The sequence below is a fragment of the Centruroides vittatus genome, unplaced genomic scaffold, assembly GCF_030686945.1.
Source record: "Centruroides vittatus isolate TY-2023 unplaced genomic scaffold, ASM3068694v2 scaffold_3046, whole genome shotgun sequence".
NCBI lineage: Eukaryota > Metazoa > Arthropoda > Arachnida > Scorpiones > Buthidae > Centruroides > Centruroides vittatus.
Genome location: NW_027122699.1, coordinates 368,605 through 387,759, shown reverse-complemented (window position 1 = coordinate 387,759; position 19,155 = coordinate 368,605). Strand labels below are relative to the sequence as shown.

The 19,155-nt window shown below is 35.7% G+C and overlaps 1 protein-coding gene across 1 annotated transcript in view; it reads left to right on the top strand.

The window, feature by feature from the left end:
* LOC136988054 (vascular endothelial growth factor receptor 1-like) overlaps positions 1–19,155 on the top strand; it is a 143,908-nt gene that overhangs the window by 52,012 nt on the left and 72,741 nt on the right. Inside the window, exons 10-12 of the mRNA XM_067285846.1 lie at positions 9,474–9,632; positions 15,191–15,487; positions 15,563–15,687. Of these exons, the coding sequence (XP_067141947.1) occupies positions 9,474–9,632; positions 15,191–15,487; positions 15,563–15,687 (581 nt within the window). The remainder of the gene's footprint in view (positions 1–9,473; positions 9,633–15,190; positions 15,488–15,562; positions 15,688–19,155) is intronic.

The window sequence follows — 19,155 nt, the reverse complement described above, 5'->3', positions numbered from 1 at the left end:
CGATACGGAGTCCATTATGGGATTTTACCAATGAAAGTTTATTAAAATCTAACAACATCGTGTTCGATTTTAATAATTTACAGTCTTTATTTACTTTGTTTATTTCATTTTAATTATACGGTGAAATGTTTAATTGTAAAACGACAAGTGTCCGGTTATACTCGGGATTGGAATATATAGCCTATTTACGGTAAGTTTTAAAATTGTATTTTATTGCTAAGAAATTTTAAGTTATACGGTAACTTATTTGTTTTGTTATTGTTACTTTTTAGTGTTTGGTAGTAATACTGCCGACGAGGGGCGTTCTAGCCCGAAACACGTATAATACGTGTACGGAAATTATAACTACGGGCGATATAATAAAGAAATTTTGTTTTTTCCCGAACAAACTCTCGTTACTGTGCCAATCTTTAAACACCGGTATAAAGTCCTATTAATAAGTGAAGTCCGAGTAGACAATTAACAATAATATTAGAATTTAAGGACGGTAAGGCTTTTACAATCGACTAAGGTCTATTTGTCAAAGTTCTTTTTTAAAAAAATATGTAAAATATATCGTGTCCGTGTAAAGGCGAGATTTAATATTGGAGTTGTATATTGTAATTTAGAACTTGCTTCTCGAATAATGTACCTTTTGGATTAATGTTACCTTAGGTAGCCGAGACGGCGGCTCGTCTCTAATTCCGGCAAGGAAACAGTGGGACGCGCGTTCTAACCTAACCTATTCCAATAATTTCGTCGCTAATAATTACGGTAGTTTATTAGAATAGGTTAGATTAGAACGCGCGTCCCACTGTTTCCTTGCCGGAATTAGAGACGAGCCGCCGTCGTGGCTACCTAAGGTAACGTTAGCCAATAGGAAAACTTAAGGTAGATTTGTATATTATATTCTATAAATTTTTTACGGATATAAGGAATATAAAGTTAAATTATAAATTTGTAAAAGTGAGTGTAAATACTTATCTAGGCAGATATAAGAAACTGCGTTATTTTTATACACGTGTACGCCTTCGAGTCTAGGAAATCTAACGGTATGTCTCGCAAATGAATTTATATATTCAGATATATTTTTGTTCAAAAAAAGCCTTTCTGTACGTTGTTTTATTTAAAACATTTTTATGTATACGCTAATGTTTAGTCGGCTGACGAGAGGCAGTGTGAGCCCGAAACGTGCAGTAATACTCGTATCGACCGAATAAAGATGAGAAAAAGCCAAGCGTTTAAGTAGTAGCACATTTTTGTGTTTGAGAACCAAAAAAATTAGAATATTTATTAATTAATATAAATAATTTAGAATTACTGGAAGAAAAAATCGGCCCAGAGCGGAACTCGAACCCACAACTCCCGCTTACCGTGCAGAACTGGCGTAACTGGCGTAACTGGCAACGCGTCTACACGGTAAGCGGGAGTTGTGGGTTGGTCGGAGCACAGCCTACAATAAAAACAGCCTAGTCAAATGGGAGAAATCCCATCGAAGAGTTGTGTCCAAACGAAATATTTTCTCCCGCTAGATGAAGCCACACAACGGACCATAACAGCACACATCGATTAAGTTATCCTAGGCAGGGTTGGCATGATTTTAAAAAAATGTTTTAAATCAGGCATCGGATTTAAAACTTTCTTAAAACAAATGTTTTATAACATTTAGAACATTTTTTTTTTAAATAAAAGACTGGGATCTACGAGTAGTAAAATATAAAAATAAATCAGAAAAACTTCATTGTAAGACTCAAAAATGTACAGAACGTTTTATTTAATATAAAATACAGCATTTTTAAATGTTTCTTTACGAAATGGCATTTTTAAGATTTGCACGTACAAAACCAAAACGGGATTGACAGCAGTGGCTTCTTCAGCTTTAAGAATTTCGTATTTTCAGAAATGTATAACGCTCAGTAGCAGCGCCGGATTAAGCCTCTAGCGGGCTCTAGACAAAATTTAAATCGGGGCCCCATTTAAATCAGTTGCTTCTAAACAAATCTTATATAATGTGACATTAGCGTAGCTAGCGTGGGTGACACCCGGTGCGGATATCGTGGTGTCACCCCGAGTCACACCGTAGTGTCACCCTTTTTAACTCTTTTATAAAACACTATTGAATTGTAATATCTTCGCACTCGACTCGAACGCTGTATCGTATATGCGATGTCGCGACGTATAGGTGTAGATTTAGAAAATAAATCATAACCATCCCTACATCGGTACTACCACGAGACGCGGCCCTAGGAATATATCTAGATGGCGCGAGATCCCGTGGCGTTACTTCTGACCTTTCTTTTTTTTCTAGGCAATGGCTAGTCGAGAGGAGCTTAGTAAGAAAAGAATTCTTAAGTACAGCATTTTCTGTCCTATCGAATTTCTTAAATTTAACTCATTTTCAAACAGAGAAATCTTCTGCACCGAAGCCGGGCCCCTCCGACTTACGGGCCCTAGACATTTGCCTACTTTGCCTATTCGATAATCCGGCCCTGCTCAGTAGTGTCGTTTAGGTGAATGAAAATTTTAACCTCTTTAATGTCGATATCTTGAGCCAGTAAGTTTAAAATATGAGCGGAGCATCCATAAGTGACAATATCTAAATTTTCTGCCGTTGCTGACGTTTCTCTCATTTTTTTCACATTGCTCGCATCGTCACTTACCAGGCTTCTTACTTTACAGCCGTACTTTTGATTGCATGTTTTTATTGCCGCAGTTGCAATAATTTCTAAGTTCGATGCGTGCCTTTCTGCGCCCGTATCAACCGAGTCAATCGAATGAACCGTTCCACTAGGATCAGTCACACAGACGCAAATCACTGGTTCATTATGGATATACTCCACCCATCAACGGCCATACGGACTGTAATATCCTTTAATTCGTCAGCCGATTCATTCTCGATGGAATTGTGTACAGTGTCCGGCAAGGGTCTCCAATTTCCTTTCTGCGCGAAGGGTCGTATCCAGGTGGCAACATCTGACAAAATTTTATAAACTCGGAGTGTTCTACACGAGTAAAGACCGAATTGGTGGCATTTATAAATTTTGCGCATCGGAGATTTAATTGCATTTATTGATTAGTTGACGTTTTCACAATAAACGAATCGATGCGTTGCAATTTTATTTTGGTTTGGGATGCAGTGCCAGTGCCACTAGTGGAGCCAGAAGTGGTGGCCGAGCGCTTTCCACCGGTCTCGGACTCGGGCTCCCGACTTTCCGACTCCGCTTATCTAAATAATAAATATAAAAACAATAAATTAATTACTAATTAAGTGTGTGTTTTTAAAATTACTACTACATACAGACGTGTGAAAATAATTAGACTCGAGTCGGACCAGTGCAATATAAAATGATACATTTTAGGATAAGAACCAAAAATAATACACTTTATGCACGAGTCTAATAATTTACACACTCGTGTATGTTCGGTTCACAACGATTACGATATATAATCGTATACTATTGACTTTAGTTTCCGAGGCCTAATTAATTTCCGCTCGGAAAATTTTTAATTTATTGATTTTTTATATTAAATAAATATTTCCACGTAAAAGCCAACCCGACAGCCGAAATAATTGCCGGGGAATAAATACCCTCAAAAAACGTGTTTTTATAGAAAAACTATATGAAAAATTTAAAATAACCAAAAAATGCTTTTATTAAATAAACATAGCTGCAGGATTGTTATTTTTTCATTTGACGGGCGTGAAAATTCACACGTGCAGGCTACATTATTTACAAACCAGTCGACGGTATAACACAAAATTTTTGAGTTTTGCGCTATTAAAATAGGGAAGAAATATGTTAAAAATTCTACCGAATAAAAAACAAAAAAAAAACCTGTTGATGTCATAAAAATCATCCAATAGTATTTTAAAAGGTTTTACCCAAGTCAAAACGGTGCTATAAAAGTTTAGAACGATTTAATTAATAAAAAAACTGTCGTAAAAACAACGAGGCAATTAATATGCTAATTAATAAAACGTTATAAAAACTTTCGCGGCAAACGTAATTAATAAAATTTTCATAGGTCGTAGATAACGATGTATACGTACTAGCCCGTACATTTTTGGAAAAGGACCGTTTTTTTCGTAACGCTACGTAAACTGCCCGAGAGGGCAGAACTACGTAACTCGGGCGAAGAACTTAAGAATATCTATATAGGTACAAATTGAATTATGACCCGGGTAAAACTTTATAATGGTTCAAAATACTCACCCAGCTGTTGCAATTCCTGTATATCATCCCGTAGGTGGTTATCTGCGATATGTTTTTTCGTACGAGCGACTAATCCAACCGTTTCTTTCCTACATATTTTTCGTCGCATCCTATATGTTGGTATTCCTGGATTTCCAGAAATCAGTTTGTACCGGTTCCAGATATTATCGAGCCTTCTTCCCGCACTCATTTTTTACTTAACGAGTAACAACGATAATAATAATGTCTTTTACCGTCTAAGTAATATTACAATACATTAGCTGTATCGCTAACAGTCCTGGCACGTGCTGTCAAGAAATCTCTTAGTGATAAAAGTCGGCGTGTCACGCGCTTTTATGACCCGTGACAGTGGAAAAAATTTTCCATTCCCACGTTCACATTTAGCTCGCCAGTCAGAAAAAGTTTATTTACTAAATTTATGTAATAAAACATTTTTAAAAATTTAAAACATTGTTTCAAAACAGTTTTTATAACGTAATATAAAACTGTTTTAAAACAAAAAAACAAAGGTTTCTAAATAAAACGTGTATTATTGTTTTATTTAAAAAAAAACATAAATTTGCCAACCCTGCTTTTGCATAGCGTTGTCATAAATATAATTTTTAAGGCTGCTGCGCGAGAGAGGGATGCGAGTGTAGTCCGAGTCGGTGTCCTTTGCAGCTGACTTAGTCTCAAATTCCGCGTTTTCGTTTCCTAGGATGTCAGTATGGCCACAAACAGACACAAAAGTTATCTTATTTACAAGATTTTTTATATGGTGCTGGATATATGTGATTTTATCGCTATTGAAATTGGTATTTATTAGAAATTTTAGGACGGACTAAGAATCACTGTAAATGTCGATACACAGAGTTTTGTTTGGTAGCGAAGTGGCCCACCGAACAGCTTGGTAGACAGCATCTTCTTCGGCTTCGTATGTGGGGGTATCTTCTAACATATTTTGGGCAAAATATGTCAGTTTGGAGAAAGATACTTGAGCGGACACGAAGGGGGCTTTTGGACTCATTTGTGTAGATATTAATGTCTGCGTGGTTATCCACGGAGGGAGCGGATGACACTAAATGTACCCTGGGGATAACCTTGTTTACGGAATGATGATCAGAGATAGGCCATTAAATGCCAACTATATTGCAATATGGTAGCATTTGAATAGCCGTAGATAGGAATGGAGACTGTTGTCGAGCTTTGATGTTAGTAGTTCCGATGTACTTGTTCGGAACCTTTTCTACAATACGTAGTGGCAAAGGCAGGAGCTCCGCTAGAATCGGAGAGGCATTAGAAGAAACAGTTCCGCATCACTTTGAAATTCTGATGGCAAACTGTCTTTGAAGAGAGAGTAATTTACTCGCTACCGAATTTTTACTAGTTACGCGACCCCGGCTAGAGGCGGCGTAAAGTAGCATCGGTTGTATCGCCCCATTATATAGAGTTTTATAAGCTTTACGATTTAGTCCCCCGGTGCACCGAGCACATTTTATCGGCGTGTAGTTTATTTTCTCGGCCTTAGCCGAGACGTAACCGATATGGCGACGGAATGTGGTTTCTATTCTCTCTCGTTTTATTTTGTACGAAGTTTCTGTTTACACGTGCACTGGCTGGTCGATCCGTCCAAGTTTTTTGCGTCCTTTTGTGAAAATTAAAATTAACATAAAAATGAATATTACTCCGTTGAGTAATGATAACAATAAAAAGATTGTTAATAATTAAAAAATAAAGTTCTTAAAATAAATTGTTCGTTCGAATTCATTAAATTTTTATATTTTTAAATTTGTTCACATAAAGTCTTTTATAAATAATAGTACATATTAATTAACCATATTAATTAACTAATTAATATGGTTAATTACATATTAATATTATACATATTAATTAACTAATTAATAATTATATATTTTGGACCTAAAGTTTTCAGGGTTTCATTAAAAAAAATTATTTTCGTTAAAATTTTTCTATAAAATTATGCCTAAATACTACGTAAGATGGGGAAGGGGATGAAAGAAAATATTACGGTTTCTTACACGGGGGTGGGTGGAGGTGTAGAAAGGCCAAAATCACCCTTAGGTAATTTGTGGACGGCCCCTAAGCACGTCTTTGCAACAAAATTAGCATCGATCACTCGATCGAATAGTCCGGTCATCAGCGCTCCTAGTGAGGACTATGTGCAAACCGCCTCGGGAATCGGCACGCGTGTTCGGAGCAAATGACTAGGCTGTGGTTGGAGTTTAGCTCTGTAGTATGTCGGATCTAGCAATGTTATTTATGTGTATTAAATTTAGGTTTACTTTGTAAATAATTATTTAAATCAGACTCTGTATTTGATTGACAAAATCTAAAACGTACTAAGTTTTGTTGTTTTTTCGGATGGCATTCACTCGTCGGACCGCGGTGCATTCCAATTATCGCTCGATATATCACATCTGTATAAGTTTAGTTGTTGGGCTATTTCTAGTAAATGTAAAATTTAGGGCTTATAAAACGAAAGGATTACTCAGAATTTGTTCGTTATTAGAAATAAATTCACTAATTTTTTTTTGCAAATAATTGAATCTGCAAAGGAGTCCATTATTTACAGATTATAGACTTAATTACGTAAGTGAACTGGTTGTCTTCCTGCCAATTCACTCCAAAACTGTACCCTGTTAGGAAAATGATTTGATTGGTCGAAATTTAATAGAGAAAATTTTTAAGCGTCGGTGGCATTTTGGTATTATACGGAAGTCCGACACGGACCCTCTTCGGAACGAAAGAGATGCGAATTCCGCCGGAAAGTCGTCTGCAACTTTGTCATTTAATATTATATGGCCGTGGTTGCAAACAAATTCGATTAATTTCCTGCCTGCACTCTTTATTGTATGAATTTTAGAATTTCTGACCGTACGATAAGAATTATCGTCTTCGACTTACCGATGCGAGCATTAAAATCGCCCGTTATTATTATTTCTTCGTAAAAGATCAAATAGTGCTACGAAGGTTCAGAGATCCTGGCTGAAATATAGGCTGTTTTATCTGCTACATTAATGTATGTTAGGATTAACAGAATACTTAAATTACTACGAATTTTTCAGATACATATTATTATAGCAATAAACTGAGGTTGAGAAATGATTAATTCGAAACTTCCATATTTCCAGTACGGTATCGGCAGCGTATCTCTCGAAGGGTGTCCGTAAACTTTAGTTCAAATTGCGTCCGAAGAGTAAATGATCCAATCGTTAGGAATTAAGCTTAATAGTTTTAAGTTGGCTTCTCGTTAGAACCGCCTCTCGATATACTCGAGTGCGAGCGATCGCCGGCTTCCGGATGACTCTCGGATTTGAAATAGTTATCCGTTTCTCGGAAAGACCGTGCACGTTCCTTGCCACTTAAACGTCTCAAAAAGAACTTTTTTACAAGTGTTAACGTACATATATATGTGGTTTTTTGATCTTTCTCAGTTGGAGACCTGTGAATAAGACAGCTCTTACCTGTTCTTTATGTAAGTAAATGAGGAGATTGATAAGTTTTTGGTTAGGGAGAACTTTTTACATACAAACCTTTTTAACTTTACATGTCCATTTTATGTTTATGTTCTGATGTGAGTGTTTTATTGTTACTCGACATCGAGCAATAGTGAAGGAAAAGAAATTGTATGTTGTAATAATTTGCTGTTGTACTTTGCAACTTATTACTCCATAAACAACTTGTGTTTATGGAGTAATAAGTTGCAAAAGCTATAGAAAGTAAATGAAACAAAAATGAAGTTTTTGGGTTCTGCTCAAGTATTCACTAAACACATCTGTATTATGCTCAAGACACAAATTTGTTGCAGTCAATACACAAGTGTATTTACTGCAACAAATTTATTATAGTGTGTATTGTCTTGCAACTTTTCTTTGTATTTGTTTTCTTCGGTATTTTTCTAATTCTCAATCTTGCAACATGCTATGTAAATACTCCTTTCAAATGATCGGTGAATCGAGTGTAAAAACAGTCACTATCCGTGTCTTCTCACAATTTGAAAAAATGAGTTTTTTACTATTTATAATCCATAGATAGCCAACAAAATCCAAAAAAATCCAGGGTCCAAAAATCCAAAAATTTGGGTTTTGTTGGGTATCTATACTTATTTTCCAGTATCCTGAAGTTGTAAAGTTCATAATCCGTATGTTATAACCCGCAATACATATAATAAGTAATGTTATAATAATTCTGCATCTGATATTGCACCTATTTTAGTTTACGCTATTATGTAGTGCTAATGCTAACATTGGTACATAGCACCGAAACGAAAAATTGATGGAAAGATAAGGTTCTATTGCCAATGCGTATCTTCGGTGAAAATGCCTGGTGCTGACCATTGAATGGAGCCAAAAACATTTGCGCTCAGAATTTTCAATATCGGGTGGCTTCTGGAAATGTGTGAAAGATACTGTTGTTCAGTACAAAAGATTATTTTGAATGAAATGTAATATGGTATATGTTTACATATGGAGAAAATGAATGTTGGATCATCTGGCACATTTCGGATCGGCGCGGTAGCGTCGAGTTTTGTTGCCAGCAATGATACGCGAAAGAAAGTCGTTTCCCTCGTGGCGATATTGCAGTAGATGTTCCAAAGGTAGGCCCGTCCGATTGTCCTTACGATAGACATTTGGAAGCCTAAGTGGTGCAAACTTTGTGGCACAAATGTGACTGCGCAATGTCGTGCACGGTTTCAACAATCGCATTCAATTTTTGTGCAATACTTTGCAGCACGTCTGTCAATATGCTCGTATTGCGTCATCCACAATATACATATTTATAGAAGCGATAATCTTGTTTGCCTGTCCCAGACGGAGAAGATTTTCTGTGCTCGCTTGACCACTATTGAAATGTGCAGACCAACAAAACACTGTTGCATTCGATAAGCATTCCTAACCATACACTTTTAGCATGCGCCGATAACGTCTGCAGTCGACGGTCCTTAACTTGTCAAAAATTGAGTTATGCCACACTTGGTACTTTCGATTAAATACATAATAATTACAAAGAAAGCTTAAAGTAACCCCTTCCACGAGAGAACTTTGCCTAACAACTACACCTTACAATTGCCCGAGCTTATCTGTTCCTGACATGAGCAAAGCTGATGGTGTGCAAAAAATGATGTGAGAATTTAGGGCAAATTCTCACTTTTATTTGAATGCCCCCTTATGTATTGAAAATAAAAGTTTTCTTGTATTCAGGGTAATCTTATAATTGGACTAATATAATCTTAAATAAAATAAAATAGCATTAATATATTTAATTAATTTTTTCTTTCAGATTTGGAAGTTATTCGTGAAAGCACAGTCTATTCTAAAGTAGAAATTCTAAACTTTAATGCTATAACTTTTCAAAATAATGGCACTTATATGTGTATCGCAGCTCCAAGAAATAAAACTTTCATGAATGAAACAAAAGTTATTAATTTGGAAGTAAGAGGTAAGCAATAGTAATTTAGTAAATTAAAACTTTTGAAACATTTTCAGTTATTATTTATTTTATCACATAGTATAATTGTTCTGAAGAATAGATAATATGTGCTCATCTGATTTATAATTATATAAAATCCATCTTAAGAAACGAAGCAATGACAAATATGTCTACTCTAATAACCTCTGGTACACCTAGTACACATCTGGAGCGGGGGATGGAATGCATCCGTAACGGGAGTTTAGAACGTAGGGTCGCTCTCTACTCGGATCCCACCCGAAGAAGGTCCTAGGGGACCGAAAACGTTTGTGGCTAACTATACTTTTCGAAGCTATTTAAGGTTATTAGTGTAGACATATTTATAATTATATATTAAAATTTCCAAATTTATTCTCCACAGCCATAGTTCTCAATGTTTTTGAAGTCGGGCAACGCTAAACTTTGACATTTTTCGACGGCTTTACGGCAAGGGTGGCAAACCTTTTCGAAATCAAGAGCGCGCTCGGTCTGTCGTATGACATCATTGGCATTTGCAGATTACATTCCAATACAAAAATTATTATACATTGTATTGATTTTTTTTGCAACAATTCTTGGTTAATGTGTACCTAGGTAGCCAAGATGGCGGCCGGGGAAATTTTTCCCTACATTCTAGACGGCGACGGAAAAAATTTTTTCCCCTGTGTTCGACGTAGCGGCCGCGTTTCCTGTAACCTCGAAACGGAGACGCGCGATTTTGCGTTTGTGACGTGAGAGGGAGTTCTTTGGAAATGTTGTGACGAAATGTGTTGGTGCCGAAATCGTCGAATTATGCAAATTTCGTTTGCAGGGAGTTTAGAAGACAGTGGTGTGTTGCATGTTCAGTGTTGGCATCGAAATTTTTTTTTTTTTACAATATCTGTTCTTTCCGAATTGCTAAAAAGGTAATTTATATTTTTTACGAGTAAAAACAAAAAGATATTGCGTTCTTTTTGTTGAAATTTCGTGCACGTCATGGGCAACGTTAATTTGAGTTCGAAGGAATTCTGGGCCAAATGTACTACCGGGAAGTTTTATAAAATGATGGAAACAGATTATTCGGAATTGGGATTGAACCGGACAATTGATAATGCATTCAAATTTGCTGTCAAATTAGGTATACAGCAGATAGAATCGCCGTGTTCTACGTGCGAATAAGACATGCAAATTATATCACAGAAGCGAAAGAAATGAATGTCTTCTTAGATGCAGTTCGTGTGCAGTTAAATATTCACTGTACGAAGGTACTTTTAAAAGCAAATGTGGTCGTCTGTTCCTGGGATGTATCTTGTCATTCATATTGGCACTACCTATGTCTAGAATGTGGTGCGACGATTTCGGCTTTAGCATACGGGATATCTCGAAAAGCTAGTATAGAACCCGAGACAGTTCCGTCTGCACCCGTTCAAAACATCGATAATAATAATAGAAGAAGAAGTGAAAGAAATCAAAGAAGGGTCGGGATAAGGAAACGTCAACCACCGTGAGTAAAAAAAGAAGAAATAAGAAGTCATCGACAGTAGCAGCCGACGCAAAACAAGGGGGGAAAAAAGATCTATAATAAACGAAGATCAAAGTTCCGAAAGTCGGGAGGAAATGTAAAAAAGGGAAATGACAGACAATCAACGTGAGTAAAAAAATGTTTTTTTCTATTAAAATAGGGTTTACAGTAGCTTATTATAGTATAAGAGTTTTTAGGTCGCGTTATTACGAAACAGTGCGCAACGCGCAGTCCTCATAGAAGACGAAGATGGCAACCGGAAACGCGTTAGCCACGTCGAACACAGGGAAAAAAATTATCCCCGTAACAGTCTCGAATTAGGGAAAATTTTCCCCGTCGCCATCTAGAATGTAGGGAAAAATTTTCCCGGCCGCCATCTTAGCTACCTAGGTACACATTAACCCAATTCTTAATTGCGTATTTGATTTTTTCGCGTAACGTTTGAAATGGCTTCGCGGAGCACTCGTGTTCCGCGGATTGAGAACCGTGGCTCTACGGGTCGTATGTAAGTAGAACATTATATATATGGTAGTATAAAAACTATAAAAAATACTATTAGAAGTAGGAATGTTTAATTAGGAAACGAATGATAATTTAGCAGTTACAGATTATACATTACATTACTCTTGGTATTTCTGTCGGAAGTAAGTATCTACTTTGTGTGGACAGTCCTACTATAATTGAATATAAATTGAGAAATGAATGTAATTTGCTGCAAAAAGAAAAGGTTCTCTTGACTAGGATATTATGGAAGCAATTATGAACGACCTTCCAATTACTTTTTTAGTATCTTTATACTTAGTCGTAAATAACCCACTATTGATTGATTCCAAGAACCTTCGACAACGAGATCCATTGTTGGGAATTAGATAAAATCCAAAGAAGACTTTGCTTGTAGAACAGAATCTTTTTTGTTTAAAACTTCCTTTTAAATCCTTATAAAATTCAAATCATATAGCAGATAAACTTCATTGGTTGATAATTAACATCCTCTCTGAAAATTGTTTTTGCTTTTATTTTCCTAAATCATAGGCTCGACATTTTAACATTTTGCACTTTCTAACACTCGTACAAAGTTGATATTAGAGTTTGAGGTTTTGTTTAAGAAGCTGTTTTCATTTCTTTAGAAGCTCTTATTTAGAAATTGCTTTCACAACATAATATAGGTAATGATGCTGACAGGGAGAGAGTATGATTATTCATCTCCCAGTTAGGGTGGATGAGCAGTGTGACTGAGTATGTAGGATTATGGACACCGAAACGAGTTTCCTTCAAAGTTTTAACCCATTGAGTTTTGTTGAGAAGATGAAGCAGAACACAGGCACAAAATGAAAGTTAGAACTCTGACTTTAAACAGTTATGGAAGAAAGGCAGACTGGTGAGAAAAAAGCCCAGTATCCTGGATTCTGCAGTTTTTGCAGGATTTTAGCAGATTAATAGAGTTCTGATTGGTTTAGATCTTACTTCTTTGCTTCTCAATTGACCACCACTCTGTTTTTAGGTGTAACAATTCTCAGATTAATGGTACGAGAAAGGTCAGTCGTTCGAGTACAATTTGATATCTCATTTTGATTCCATATGAAAATACTGTTAATTGGTCAACTGCCAAATCGTGTGACAGGTAACCCTTCCGAGATGGCGGGAGGTATAAAAGTGAAGGTTCGACCTGTCGGAGGACATTTTTCCTCTCGTCTTTCTCCCCCTTGGACATTTTCGGAAGAACTCCGGGACTAAACGAGTGAGTGTGGAGTCGTGGCGAATCTCGGCTAGGACAAAGGAAGGATTGAGCGTCTCTGAAGGAAAGATAATCCGAGTCTGTCGACCGCGGATCGCAGATAAATCAGTACGGAGGATGATAAGGTGAATACATATGCATTAAAGGAACTTAATGTGACTATTATTTTTATAAAGTTGTGATTTTCTACAATACAAAGAAGAGAATCGGCAGAGAGAAAGGTCCCCGAATCGGTGCCAAGAAGATTTAGCTACAAGTGTTATCGGTCGTGTGAATATTTGTACATTTATATATATCCGTTATTGCGAATGAAATTAATATTCGTGTCGGAGTCACCTCGACAGTGTTAGTCAATTAAGCGCGGTAACGAAGTGGTGTCGGTTATACTCGTAGTGTTAATTCATTGTGTGTGCCTTTGTCGTCATTAAACACGTTTGTCAATTTTCTCATTATAATTTTGTAAAGTCCCGAAATTATTACCCCTCCCCTAAGCTCGATATATTTCGATATATCCGAGTCACTACAATATAAAGTAATTGTTATTAATGTTGTCATTGCCGATTTTACTAAGAAAGTTACACACAGACTATACAATATCCTATGGCATAAATTCCGTAGTGGATTACTTATCTCTTATTCATTGTAAAGAATTAACTTGTAGTAAAATCAACAGTCGGCTTGCAAATATTCTTTGATAATCATTACGCAGAAAGTTGGAATTATAGTCAAACTCTGTTACGTTGTTGGTTTATGCGAAGTCTGTGTTAATGAATTTGGTTAATACGTAATACAAAGTGCATCGAGTTTTTACAGAGTGCATAAGGAGCAAATGGAGAAAAATCAGCAAAAATTCTAATTTTCAATGTAATTCTAATAACTTATCAAGATCTAAGGGTTGCTAGCATATGTTGATGATTTACAGAAGAAGTTGGCTAATCAGATAAGTGGTCTATTGCAAGCATAAATACACTTTAACTGAATTTTTATTACTAATTCATTAATAGAGTTATTTTTGTGTGTTTTACACAAATGAAGATTAACTGTTTATGACTGAATTTAGTATAGTCTAAAAAGCATATTTTGTACATATTAACAAGCATACGAAATGAATATTTTCAGTTTGAATAAAGAATGCTATATGTCAGGCTTGGTCGACTTAATAATGGGATGTGATCTACTTTTATGAATCAAAAGACTAATGATCTGCCATCACATTTTTATTCTATAAAATTTTGTTAATTCACTGTTATAACACTATGTTGCAAAACATAGATCTACTTATTTGGTGGTAATTGATGATAAATGTCAATTATCACCCAATGGTTAATTCTTTTTGGTGAACACACAGCACCATTTATCATTTACCGTAACAAAAATCATCTTATTTCCATTCGTTATACAAATTATAAGTTTCTCTTCTCTTTGGCACGCATGCTTTGCACATAACTGAAATTCTTTAAGAAATAACAAAACAATTTCTAAAGTAATAACATAGCATAGATATGATTGTCAATGTAAATAGCATGTTCCGCTTTCTCGTGTTTCTCATTCTGCGCACTTTTCATTGCGCTGCAATCAGAAACAAAGATGACCAAATGTTCTCGTACAGCACAGCAGCACAATGTATAGCGACAGTTAAGAGATTTAATAGTGGAAAATATGGAATTTATATATCTGGAAATTATAAATTTTTTGCATTTCGACAGGAAGTATTTATCCATAATTGTCCAAAAAGAATGTCATACGCAACCTTCTGGCTACGCCTGTGATACGAAATCCCGATTGGAACATTATTGTTTGAATAGCAATAGTTTAGAACTAAGTTACGAGATATAACATGAAATTTTTATTGATAAATTACATTTAACTAAAGTATGACAAAACATTAGTAAATTTGAAAGAATACGTATTCTATTTTATGTAAATGAATCTACCTGTATTTCAAAATTCGTTTGCGTGTCGATTATTAAGATTATCACGAATTTATTCTTTCCGAAACCGACAGAATGCCCGTTCCCTATTATTTGGTACCGAATCGGTCCGAATAGAAGTAATTAGATTAGTTACGAACACGATATTTTCTAAGTTTTTTTGTTTCGGCGCGGTCGTGTACTAATGTCGGAAATGCCATCCGCTAATTTTTTCGGCGTGCACGGTATTTTAGACGACAGGTAAATTTATAACTGCATAAATTTTGTATAAACAATTATTTAACTTACATTAAAAGGCGAAACAGTTAAAATAATAATTTTTTTGATAATGCCTTTATTGTTTATAAATAAATAAAAGAACGATATTGCAAAAATTTTTCAGGTATCGAGAAGCCGTCGTTCGTAAAAACGAACATGAATAAAACGGCGATATCGGTTCCGAATACGATGCTTTACGAATTTTTTTGCTACGTGGAAGGTGTTCCGTTTCCAAAAATTACTTGGTATAAAGACGGAGACGTGTTCGACGATTCGAATATATCGGGAGTCGAACTGACCGATAATTTTCAAAAGCTTACCATAAACAGAGTGGTGGAAAGAGATGCCGGCACGTATCGTTGCCAAGCCGAAAACAAAGGAGGAATTATATTCGAAGAAAGTACATTACACGTTAAAAAAGGTTTAGTATTATTATATCTTGAAATTAATTCTTTTAAATTGAACATTTTAATGAAAATTGTATTAATTTTTTCAGAAGAATTTCCCTTATCTCAGAAGATGACTGTTACCGAGCTCTCTATCATAATTTTTGTTATAATACTCGTTTTAGTTTTATTTATTTTGACTTTCATGTTAATAAAGAAGGTTTGCAGAGAAAAGGTAAATAATTATTTTAGATACTTCAGTTTTGTATTATGTATGGCATTTGACTTAGATTCATTGTATTTATTTTATAAGAAAACTTGCAGTTGCTGTTTGACTGCAATTTTCAGTTATAACATTCATAGTATTCGATTTATGAAAAAAATAGTAAAATAAATTGTTTTAATCAATAGTGTCAATTCGGATTAGGTTTAAGAAACACGATATTACTAATAAAAAATTTTACGAATTGCCCGTTTATTACGATTAGACCGACCGTAATATTTTTTTTAATATAAAAATGGACGGAGAGCCATACAGACCCTCTCGTTAAAATTTCGTCGTTGACAAATTGTCAGCGCAGTATTAATCATATTGATTTGATAGCGTAAGAAAAGAATGTGCGAATCTCTCTAAAAGTTTTTGTTTTTGATATTTTCATTATAATACGATATCAGATTTAATAGTTAGTTTGATGCAGAAGATTCCTAGAGCCAAGCCAAGTATGATTTTCAGATGAACTTATTTTTTGTACATTATTTTGCTTAAGTTCTGGTCGATTGCAGTTTTATGATAAAACTGCAATCGACTGTGACTTACAATGCAAATTGCCTTGTAAGTCACAGTTTTGCTTTATTATTAGCATTGCTTTTGTGGCTTGAATGTTTAATCTTGATTTTTTTACCACAGGAAATTCACGAGTGAAAATACTCTTTCTACACAAGATATTTTCCCAAAAATCAACTGATTTTATCAAATTCTTAAAATCTTGGAATTTGAGATCCTTTTCATTCATTTCATTAAATATTTTGATCCATTCGTCAGCTAAATTGATTTTTTTCTTCTTCCAATTTCTTCAAGTATTTGGTCATTATTTTCTTTATTAGAACCCATTGGTCAAATTATCAAATTTCATCTGTTTGTCTTTGTATAATGTGTTCCTTAAGTTTATTGAACTATTCTGTAATCTATATTTTATTCCATTTCTTCCTTAACAGTAGCCATTGAAATTTATGTCCCTATTGATGCGTAATAAACGTTTTCTAAACAAATAGTATTTCAAACTTCGTGCCAATTAGATATTACATTAGAATAAATACACTGTCAGATGGTGTTAAAATCTTTTTTATAACACAAGTACTTTCGGCAATTCTACATCGTTGTCATTGGGCTAACAAATGTTTTGAATTTTGAACAGAATGTAGTGATGTTCTGATCCAGATTTGAAACGGTTAATGTTACCCTTGGTGGCAAGATGGCGGCCGGGGGAATTTTTCCCTACATTCTAGACGGCGACGGGGAAAATTTTTTTCCCTGCGTTGGACATGGCGACCGTGTTTCCTGTAACCTCGAAACGGAGACGCGCGATTTCGCGTTTGTGACGTGTGAGAGAGAGGGAGCTCTTTGGAAATGTTGTGACGTAATGTGTTGGTGCCGAGATCGTCGAATTATGCAAATTTTGTTTGGTGGGAGTGTAGAAGACAGTGGTGTGGTGCATGTTCGTTGTTGACATCGAATTTTTTTTTTACAATATCTGTTCTTTCCGAATTGCTAAAAAGGTAATTTATATTTTTTACGAGTAAAAACAAAAAGAAATTGCGTGCACGTCATGGGCGACGTTGATTTGAGTTCGAAGGAATTCTGGGCCAAATGTACTACCAGGAAGTTTTATAAAATGATGGAAACAGATTATTCGGAATTGGGATTGAACCGGACAATTGATAATGCATTCAAATTTGCTGTCAAATTAGGTATACAGCAGATAGAGTCGACGTGTTCTACGTGCGATAAGACATACAAAATACATTACGGAAGCGAAAGAAATGAATGTCGTCTTACATGCAGTTCGTGTGCAGTTAAATATTCAGTGTACGAAGGAACTTTTCAAAGCAAATGTGGTCGTCTGTCCTGGGGATGTATCTTGTCATTCATATGGCACAACCTATGTCTAGAATGTGGTGCTACGATTTCGGCTTTAGCATCCGGGATATCTCGAAAAGCTAGTGTGGATTGGTCGAATCACATGATGATATCACTAAGTAACACGATGACGAGCTTCAAAATAGGCGGCCCGAATAAGATCGTCGAGATTGACGAAACTGCCATTTGCAAAAGGAAGTACGAAAAAGGCAGGTTGTTGAAATCGACGAAATGGGTTGTGGGTGGCATATGTAGACAGGACAGGAACTGTTTTATTTGTCAGGTAAACGACAGATCCGAACAAACTCTAAATTAGATAGTTTACAAATACGTCAATTCGGGAAGTTTGATGATAACCGACGAGTGGAAGGGGTACAACCACATTGACGACATCGAAGGCGTGGATCGAAGATCTATACCAAACGAAGATCAAGGTTCGAAACTCGGGAAGAAATGTAAAAAAGGAAAATGACAGACAATCAACGTGAATAAAAAAATGTTTTTATTTCTATTAAAATATGGTTTACATTAGCTTATTATAGTATAGGAGTTACTAGGTCGCGTTATTACGATACAGCGCGCAACGCGCAGTTTCCATAGAAGACCGAGACGGCGACCGGAAACGCGTTAGTCACGTGACCACAGAGAAAAAATTTTCCCCGTAGCAGTCTCCAATGTAGGGAAAATTTTCCCCGTCGCCATGTAGAATGTAGGGAAAAATCCCTCTGGCCGCCATCTTGCCACCAAGGGTAACATTAACCTTTGAAACATTCATTAGCTTGATAACAATGATTTTGTATCATTGAAAGTACTTGCATTATAAAAAAAAAATTTTAATGCCATCTGACAGTGTGTGTAACTAGTATTTTCTAACAAACCATAAGTTTGGAATACAATATACAAATGTATTTAATATACAAACTAGAGAACTAAGATTTTTGGTTTTCAAAAAATGTTACGGAAGTCTCCGAGAAAAGATTAATCACCTGCTTGTAAGGATACTGGAAAATATACAAATGACTCACTGAAACCTTTGACTATCCAGTAAAAATATTTAATTGAAATAACAAACGTTTTCAACCTTAGTATTCGGTCATCGTCGGGTTTACAAATACTGAGATTCTAAGAACAGTTATGTGCAACGATTTAGAAAGTTTTTAGAATGTTTTCAATCTTGCGTATAAAACCGTCGTGCGCACGCATTGCCACGGATGCATACGTGTCGCTAACATATGTAGCATGCATAGCACAAACGAGAGAATATAATTATTATATACACAAATAAAGGGACGGAAGTGTACGTTAAATAGAGCCGTGGGGGTTGTCTTCCCTTTCGTAACAGAACTTCCAAGCTTGATATATATTAATCGCATCCTTGGAATTGATGCAGTTAGTATGTAATCCGGCTTTGTATATTTCAAGGGTTTCTAGATATCGTATGTGTTCCCTGTGCTGCGAAAGTCTGATCATTTTGGCATTGTGAAGGTTGGCTCCTATCCAATTATGCCTTGACCCCGAGCATAAGAGCTGACCTTCACAATGCCAAAATGATCAGACTCTCGCAGC